Genomic DNA, 9,777 nt, shown 5'->3' with positions numbered 1-9,777 from the left:
AATAGTTCAATACATCATCATAAAATTTAAACAATTAATATTGTTTTTTTATCAACACATAATGTAAACATACCACGAAACTCCATGATGATTTAAAAAAATCAAAGTTCAATCTCTCAAACTACAAACTATAAGCATAATGATAAAAAAAAAAATTAATAAATTACTTGAATTTTCTCTCCAACAATCCATTTAAATTTGATAATATAATCGTTGGATCAATCTTTGTTCATCTTTACAACTTATTAATATCTGAATATGGCATTCGTGTCATGAGCTAGACACTCTAATTGTATGCATGAATAAACACCACGATTGAAAGTTGCAACTTGCTAACACGAGATTATTTCACAACCTTTTCACTATCAATGAAAAATCTCGAAAGATGAAGCATGCAAACTGTCAAAAAAATATGTCTACAAGTAACATAATTATTTACAAACTTTAATAACAGATATTGAAATATAATATGGACAGTTTTAAAAGTTATTGAAATACAATATAACCAAGTAATGCTTACACTCTCAAATCCAAACAAAATTTCAAATAAGAACAATCAAAACATCGTAAAAATAGGCTCTAATAAACAAAAATATATACAAATTAATCATCCATCAAAGAATTACATACCATTCTGATGTTGTCTTTTCTTTGTATTTGTCCACGCTTTGTAGATGTCTTCAACTATGAGCACGATATCGGGAGACGGGACATGTACCATCAAAGCAACGGATGATCCAAGAACATTGAACAAGGTTCTGTACATCAAGCCACACAAGAATATCTATTCATCCAACCACCTTGTTGCGTTATGGGAGAAGAAGATTGGTAAAACACTGGAGAAAGAGTATGTTCCCGAAGAACAAGTCTTGAAACAAATTGCTGAAACTCCATTCCCTGCCAACGTCTTACTCTCAATCAACCACTCGATCTATGTTAAGTGGGATCAGACATACTTCGAGATCGATCCGTCGTTCGGGGTTGAGGCTACGGAGCTCTATCTAGAAGTTGAATACAAAACGGTGGAAGAGTATCTTGATCAATTTGTTTGAGAATTAAATCTTGTTTCAAGGTTGTGTTACAGTATGTGTGTTTGTTGCCTGTGTTATTGTTGTGTGTTAATTATTATTATTAATTATTAATGAATAAATGTGCGTTTCTGCTTATTTTCTCTATTTCTACTCTATCTCTGTTTTGTGTATACTACTTAGAAAACAAGTAAATCTGATTAATGCACTTACGGGGTGTTCAAGTTGGTGGAGTAGGTAAACTTTTAGCCATAGGTCAGGAGTTCGTTTTCCTTTACCAACACTTTCTTGGGCTAGCCTGTCACACAAGGTTTGCCTAGTGTGGTTTACCTGACTAGCGTAGTTTGCAAGCAATTGCGTTAGTTCGGGGCTTTATCCAGAGCGCACCGCAAAATAGCGACTGCAGTTTCCCATGTCAAAAAAAGAGTAAATCTAATTAATTCTGTTAACCAAGTTGTTACAAAATCCATCTCTAAAAATAGTGCATCTTTTAAAAAAAATAAATTGTAGTGCAGTGTGGCGTTTATTGTGGTCATAGATCCTTGCTATCTTCTTCCGACTACGTTCGCAACATGAACTTTTCGTAAAGCGATAAGTTTCCAATCTTACAATGAATATTAAAAACCATGTCACCTGTTGTGTTCCTTTACCAAGAAATGCAAATTAAAGAACTGGGCATTGACTTGTATATATTTGAGATCAAGATTCATATATAGAATCAGACGGGTAAAAAGATATTATATGATGACCTCATAAATTTGATTTGTTTAAAAAGAATTACTAAAAACCGCGAGACTAATGTAATACTCCATTGAAAAACAGAGATTTATTTTCCTTTTTTCCCTTGTGGGAAGGCCATAACAAATTTGCCTAAATTCTACAAGAAGCTTGCAGTTAATTGTCAGTTGTTCAAACCAGAATTTCTGCAAATTTGGCAAAATGTATTTTGATTATATTTTCCAAAAAAAATTATTGAAAAAAATTTGATATCCTTCAAAGTGACGAATACTCCTATTTTTAAGAACAAGATATATAATCAAATGACATGAATATGCTACAAAATTTGACTTGATTTTAATAAAACTAAAAATTCAAAATTTGATAACTTTGGTTTCAATAAAAAAAATTGTTGATACATGCAACGTACGTGCATTTTTCTAATATATTTTAAATAATTCAATAATCCAAACACAACCTAAAAAACTTTGAAGGGATGATTTAGAGGATACATATTACGGTGAATTCAATCTGACTTAAAAAAATAAGTTGTTGAGATTCGAAATCTATTGCCAAATAGATTTTAACATAAAAACTAGTAGATTGGGGTTTTTAACTTCTAACCACATATTATTATAACATAAACAAATAAGTGGTTGAGATTCGAAATTTATTGTCAAATAGATTTGCTTCATTTTTTATTCTTTTAACTTGTATGCTATTTTTATTTTTATTTTTGATCCTTTTTTGGTTGGATTTTATCATGTATTGAGGTAATAAAAAAAGACTGAAAAAGAAAGCAAATAAAAGTTTAATGATAAAAAAAAGAAAACAATATAAAGTTATAGGAGTAAAATGACAAATTTATAATTAACATGACCAAAAATTAAAAAAATACAAGTTATAGGACTAAAAATACAAATATAATCCACTATTAATAGGAACAAAAATTAAAAAAAAATACAAAACCAAAAATATATTTCACCCACCAATAAAATACAACTATATTTTAATCAGATATAGGTGGCACACGAATGAGGTCAATTGACCAAGTGATATAATTGATATGCAGAAAAAATTATTTATATTATATTTATCAATGACTATATTTTTAAATATTTACTTTGATATAATAGACTAAAAGTTATGTTTGAATTTTAAGATAGAACGTGAATTTGAAATCTTCTTTTTCTTTCTTTAATTTCCTATATGTTTTTTGTTTTTTAAATATTTACTTTGATATATTTTTAAATATTTACTTTGATATAATAGACTAAAAGTACTCATGCCAATATTTCAGTTAAACTAATCGACATTGGTCAAAGATTTGCAACGATAAAGTTTGTAATTTTTAAAAATAGATGATTATAGATTTTTTATTAACAAATTTATGAAAAATGAAATGTGTTTTTTGTCGAGTGTTAAATTAGTACCCTAAGGTATATATATATATATATATATATAAATTTGATATTGTGAGAAATAATTAGTGAGCACTTATGTGCACCCAATCTATGTGGCAGCCATGCCACTTTTCTTTATTAAATAATATAATATATTAATATGGAGAAAGCGGCGTGAACTCTTCTCTCTCTGCGTCCAGATTCTCTTTCGTCTCTCTTGAAATATTTCTCCAAAAAATTTTAGACGATCGTTGCCGCTGCCGCCAACCCCCACCGCATATTCTCTCACTCGTCTCACGATTTCAAGAGAGACGAAAGAGAATCTGGACGCAGAGAGAGAAGAGTTCACGTCGCTTTCTCCATATTAATATATTATATTATTTAATAATAGATCAAGCAAGAATCAAGATCTATTGATCAAACATTAATGGAGTACCCCACATGTATATTGATCGTTCAATTTAGATATGATATTTTCCTAAATATAGCCTTTTAAAATGAAATAAAATAAAACCTATATTATATATCGTGAGTTGTGTATATATAGGCTTACACGAGACGCAACATAGCACCCCATATATTCTTTAATATCAAGTAATCACATCTCTTTATCACAAGTACTTCTTGAGTTGACCAAAAAAAAAAGGGGGCAAGCAGATGGGCGAGAGGAGCAAGATTCTGATCATCGGAGGAACAGGGTCCATAGGCAAATTCGTGTTGGAAGCAAGTGTTAAATCCGGCCACCCCACATTTGCTTTGTTCAGAGAGAGCACCGTTTCTGATCCTGTTAAAGGCAAAATCGTGGATGGTTTCAAGAACTCTGGTGTCACAATTCTTATTGTACTAATTACGTTTTTGTATTTATTTTGATAAAAGAAAATTGCTTCCCTTATTCTCCGTGGATCGATCGAGGAATATTCTTGATTGATTGGGGACTTCTGTTTTTATATGCAGGGTGATTTGAATGATCAGGAGAGTTTGGTGAAGGCTATAAAGCAAGTGGATGTGGTCATATCCACTGTTGGTCTCTTTCAGTTGGCTGATCAAGTGAAGATCATTCCTGCTATTAAAGAGGCTGGAAATGTTAAGGTAATTGGCTTCATTTTTCCTCTTGTATATCAATGATGTATTCTTGTGCATGTGGTGTAAGTTGTTTGACTCTTAAATTTGGGTTGATTTCATATCTAGATATAAGGGCACGAGAAGACATTAATCAACTGGAAAATTAATCCGCACGGATGTATAATTCAGTAACTGATACGAAACAACCAAAAGAGGCTGAGGTAGATTGCTTGGGAAAACTTGTAATAATTAATTCTCGGCTTCTAACAAAATTTCACAAAACTACGTATGTTGCTTTAATTTATATAAATTTGACTTGTCCAAAAGTTGAAGTACCAGAATCTCAGCAGATTCACAGATTACCTTAAAACAAATCCAACCATGTCTAAAATCTAATCCCAGTCTTTGATTTTACAAAATAAATAGAAACTTATAAATTCATCGGTGAAGAATAAACCCAGAACAAATCACGCCAGCTGCTTCAATTGCATGATATGTCCCGACAGTCCCAATTTTGTATATGTGATCATATCCAATGGATCCACTAATAGCTTAGAGTGGTGGTAATGTCTGAAATATGATTGGGCTGCCTTATAATATCATATTGTCAAAAAGAGCCCATGCATCAAGTAAGGAATCCATCAAATTAAATTTCATAATCTACTCAACCAAATTCAATTTAAATCTATAAGGTCTCGGCTATGGATCAAGCACTGCCTAAACTTTGGAGGAATGTAATTAAGAACCAGCGTTACAGAAGAATATAATCCATGAGGTAAATTCTGGGAAAGATCCATAACAATCATGCCATCCAAAAAGAAAATGGGTGAATTCATTTCCATGAGAATTAGCAAGTGAAATCTGTATTCCGCGCAGACTGTGATGTGTAAATCCAAATTACGTACCATTTTTGTTGTATAGAGATTCTTGCCTTCGGAATTCGGTAACGATGTAGATCGTGCTAGTGGGGTCGAACCAGTGAAGTCTGTATTTGAAACTAAAGCTCAAATCCGCAGAGCAGTGGAAGCACAAGGCATACCTTACACCTATGTGGCGTCCAACTATTTCGCAGGCTATTCGCTTTCAACGCTAATTCAACCAGGCGCTACTGCTCCTCCAAGAGATAAAGTGATTATCTTAGGAGATGGTAACGTCAAAGGTACGTATCATATATTTTTTTTTTCATACAGAATAATTAATTTTATTAAATCAATCATATATCCATCTAATCTAAGAAATAAATGGTTCTTTTTCTTCGTATTAATTTGTTCCCTGCTTTGCATGCAGCTGTATTCAATTATGAGCACGATATTGGGACATATACGATCAAAGCAGTGGATGATCCGAGAACACTGAACAAGAATCTATACATCAACCCACCCAAGAATATCTATTCATTCAATGATCTTGTTTCCTTATGGGAGAAGAAGATTGGTAAAACACTGGAGAAAGAGTATGTTCACGAAGAGCAAATCTTGAAACAAATTGCAGCAGCTCCAAACTATATAAGCAAATTCTTGCTGTCACTCAACCACTCCATTTTTGTGAAGGGGGTTTTTTCAAACTACGAGATCGATCCCACATTCGGGATTGAGGCCTCGGAGCTTTATCCAGAGGTTGAATACAAAACAGTGGAAGAGTATCTTCATCAGTTTGTTTAAGAATATTTAAATCTTGTTTCAAGGTGTTAGTTTATATATATAGTATGTGATGCATGCGTCTATGTTATTGTTGTGTGTATTAATTAATTAATTAATTAATGAATAATAAATAAATGTGTGTGCTAACTGTATATTTCTCTGTTTCTATTGACTCTTCGTTGTCATTATATCCCAAATCTTTACTGATTAACCAACAAAACAAAACTACTACTTGTTCCTAATATATGAAAAATCCATAAATCTATTCATGATTTATTAAATGCATTTTAAGTTATTGTATTTTATTATTTATGATTTAAATTTATTCTTAATTAAATATTTTTATGTGTTGCATGTGTGAATATTTAAAAGTTGATATTTCATGTATTTAAATATACATTTATTTATTGTGTTAAATAATTTTAATGGTTTTATGAATTTTATTTATGAAGTATAAAATTATTATTTAAATTATTTGATGTTAGGTATTTACCTAATATATTTTTATGCCTTGCAAGATAGTTTAATGTTTTCTCGGTAGAATTGGTTCTGCACTGAGAAAACGAGACTAGCTTATAAACGAGATCGAAGAAAATGATTTTACAAGTGTTTTGAGTACAATATCGCTATGGTTTTATTTCTAGCATCGAGAGGAGAAAATTGTATTGACTCAGTTCAAGTCTTGTTGGATTAACTATGTTTTATGCACAGCCATAGCTGTGTTTGATGAGGCCTGAAGCGAATAATAAAAATGAGTTCTTTTGTTGTGGTTAATAACAGTGAACAATGACTTTCAATCCCCAAATTATCCCCTAATTATTCTTCTATTCTTTCTACTAAAATATTTGTCAATATCACAACGAAAATTTGAAATAATGTCTCCTCCATTTGTTTATTTTTCTCTTTTGAGCTCAAGATATATATTAAAGATATATTTTAGATATTATTTTGTTATACCTATTAATTATTAAAAATAAATATATAGCTCGGTAATTCATAATGATATTTTAAAATTCAAAATCATTAAAAAAAATTCATTAACCTTATATGACTCTATATATTCAAAAAATTCTTACCCCATTATTTAAATCTCAAACAATCATTAAATCAATAAAAAATAATATCAATTTTTATATAATTTCGATATTAGCTCCATAAATTCAACTCCACAAAAATTAAAGTAAAAGTTTAGCAACTTAAACTCATTGAAGTGCATTAAATTAGATTTAAAAAATTAAATTGGTATTGGATCTTATCTTTCATAAAGACTATGTGAATTATTTTTTATTTGATCATTACCACAAAAAATACAAGAAAGTTTTTTTTTAAAAAAAAATAAAATTGGCCCCCAGTTGGGCCAGGCCCTGAGGCAGCGGCCTCTTTGGCCTCATAAGAGGTCCGACCCTGGTTTTATATATGTAGTCATTCCACCTAATGTACAATTATAATTTATTTCTCCTCACCCAACCCAATTTATTGTATTGTCTCCTTGTCTTTTCCATCATTGTCTCTTTCCCCTTCTAATCACACGACTCCTACATCTTCTTGCTCCCATTTCTCAATCTTCATCTCTCCATCTCGCCTCTTTGAGCAGCTATAGTAGATGACTCATATCTCCTTCATCCGATGTCTTCTTTAAAGTTTTAATTATTATTTCAAAAAAATATTATTAAATATTAGTCATACGAATAAAGATGTTTAAAGTTTTAATTTACTGATATTTTAGCATGCACTCAAATGCAAATAAAAAATATATAAAGAAGACGAATTTTTGTTAATAGATAACAAAATTACTGATATTGAATAAGAAAGATAATATTTCAATATAAAAACAAATTGACATTATTTTTTCGGCAAATCCATGTAAAATCCCCCATAGCAAATATAAATGTACTTTCAGTCCCTGTATTAGTAAAACTTTTTTACACTCCATGACAACCTCTATTTGTTTTAACTCCCTAATCAATATTTTTTATCCTTTTGCCCTTTTTTTCTCTCCAATCTTAGGTCAACCTTCTCCTCCCCTCATATTCTTTCAACAAACTTCTATATCCAGGCACTTAATTTTTTTTAAAATTTTTAAATTATTCAATCAAAAAGGCCAAAATTTTTTTTAGAGTTTACAAATCTGAAATTGGATTCTTCCAACCTTGTGAGTAAAAATTACATAAATCGTAGGCTATATAAATCTTTTATTTTGCCGCTGCTATATCGTCGATAATTCTCCTTCCCGGGTTTTTATCAATTTATTATTTTTTTATATATTTATTTTATTTTCTACTCTATTTTCGAAATCCAAAAGAAAAAAAATCGCAGACCTTGGATAAATCCATGTCTAGATGGGATTTTTGGTTTCCTTGTCAATAAGATGAAGGTTTTCGATTTTAAAAATTGGAATTTGGAAGATATATTCTGTTTATGATCGGAATTATTTTTTATCATAAACTTGTAAATAATTTGTCAAAAATAAATTTACTTGTGCATGAACCAACAACATGAATGAAGATAACGAAATTTGGTGGCAAAATAATAATTTACAATGCATAAACTTGTAAGCTATTGATGGCGATCTTAAGAATAAAATTAAAATTTGGTGGTATAATATTGGCACTTGAAAGGCAAATTAAATACTTAAATAATGGTCCTGGAGCTTCAAATTTTGTGGTAATCAAGCATCTTCTCATACCACTAATAAAATGACATTTCTTACATATATAAACTGTCAATTTCTTCATTTTTAGCATTGATTATTAATTTCTGGTCATTTTTCATATTGACAATCGCTGAGGCCTCGAACGACTAATCAACAGAAGAGTTTACTGAAATTAGGGTTAGTGAAATTAATCAGAAAAACACACTATGACAACAAACTTTATTTGAGGACAAATCAGTATTCATAAATCATGCAAATTTTTTACTTTTTATTTTTTAGACGAAGATTCACTTGTTTGATTCAGGGGGTCAGACATATATGAACAAGAAGAGTACACATATGACCTAATTCATCATAAATTATTTTACTTATCGGGACAAAATTTTGGGCTACTAATATCGACCTTGCCAAATGAAAATAAATTAGCTTCGAATTTTTTGGATTTCGAAATCTTTCCATATTAATTTGAAACAATTTTTGGAATTTGTGTCACAAATTGAGAAGTAATTGAGCATGAGAGACTAATTCTTTGTGGTGCATAACACATAATTATGATGTCCATGATGATTTTTTATTGTCGTAAGAATTGTCGCTCAATTACAATGGTGTTGATAATCTAATGTCATGTGCACAACTTTGACAAATATAAAAGAGTAAGTATTGCTAAGTATTGAATGAGATCCACATGTGTTGATATCATTCATTACTTAATGTCTACAATTTCGCAACTAAATGTAATCATAAACTTAAAAAATGTTGAATATGATATTTAGATATCGATTAGCCTAATTTGTAAGACAGATCTAGTATTTGTATTTTAATATTAAAAGACGATGCTTGATCTTGGAGTTTGGCACATCACAAGAACAATAAGAGTAAAAATGCGACCTAATTCAGCATAAGTAGTTCTACTTACGGGATAAAATTTTGGGCCACTAATATCGAATTGACCAAGTAAAATAAATTAGGTTCTAATTTTCTTGGATTCAAAATCATTCCATATTAATTTGGAATAATGTCGGATATTTTGGCACAAATAGTGAATCATTTGGGTATAAGAGACTCGTTCTTTGCACTAATGCGAAGATGTTATGATTTGATGCGTAACACACATTATGATCTTTATGATGATATTTCATTGTCGCATGATTTGTCTCCCAATTACATTGGAATTGATCGTCTAATTTCATGTGTGCTACTTTGACAAATGTAGAAGAGGAATGTATTGCTCATTATAGAATGAAATCATATGTGCTAATATCATTTAATGTCCA

At 30.4% G+C, this 9,777-nt stretch overlaps 2 protein-coding genes across 2 annotated transcripts; both read left to right on the top strand.

Annotated features, from left to right (window-relative positions):
* The first annotated feature begins 674 nt into the window (after positions 1 to 674).
* On the top strand, positions 675 to 1,052 carry LOC140861912 (isoflavone reductase-like protein). The gene has a single exon (XM_073264914.1). It carries the CDS (start codon positions 675 to 677, stop codon positions 1,050 to 1,052), a length of 378 nt encoding a protein of 125 aa, XP_073121015.1.
* Positions 1,053 to 3,712: 2,660 nt separating this feature from the next.
* Positions 3,713 to 6,004, top strand: LOC140864738 (isoflavone reductase-like protein). Its single transcript, XM_073269078.1, has 4 exons — positions 3,713 to 3,988; positions 4,103 to 4,237; positions 5,132 to 5,369; positions 5,498 to 6,004. The coding sequence occupies exons 1-4, from the start codon at positions 3,806 to 3,808 to the stop codon at positions 5,869 to 5,871; spliced, it is 930 nt and encodes a 309-aa protein (XP_073125179.1). The 5' UTR covers positions 3,713 to 3,805; the 3' UTR covers positions 5,872 to 6,004.
* Positions 6,005 to 9,777: the final 3,773 nt, after the last annotated feature.

The sequence above is a fragment of the Henckelia pumila genome, chromosome 4 (assembly GCF_033568475.1).
Source record: "Henckelia pumila isolate YLH828 chromosome 4, ASM3356847v2, whole genome shotgun sequence".
Lineage (NCBI taxonomy): Eukaryota > Viridiplantae > Streptophyta > Magnoliopsida > Lamiales > Gesneriaceae > Henckelia > Henckelia pumila.
The sequence above is the reverse complement of the archived record's forward strand: the minus strand, read 5'-3'. Positions and strand labels throughout refer to the sequence as shown.

Excerpts from the sequence above, each read along its gene's own strand:
- LOC140864738 (XM_073269078.1), top strand. The coding sequence starts at position 3,806 with ATGGGCGAGAGGAGCAAGATTCTGATCATCGGAGGAACAGGGTCCATA. Across the intron at positions 3,989-4,102 it reads CTGGTGTCACAATTCTTATT|GGTGATTTGAATGATCAGGA; the intron begins GTACTAATTACG and ends TTTTATATGCAG. Across the intron at positions 5,370-5,497 it reads AGGAGATGGTAACGTCAAAG|CTGTATTCAATTATGAGCAC; the intron begins GTACGTATCATA and ends CTTTGCATGCAG.
- LOC140861912 (XM_073264914.1), top strand. The coding sequence starts at position 675 with ATGTCTTCAACTATGAGCACGATATCGGGAGACGGGACATGTACCATC.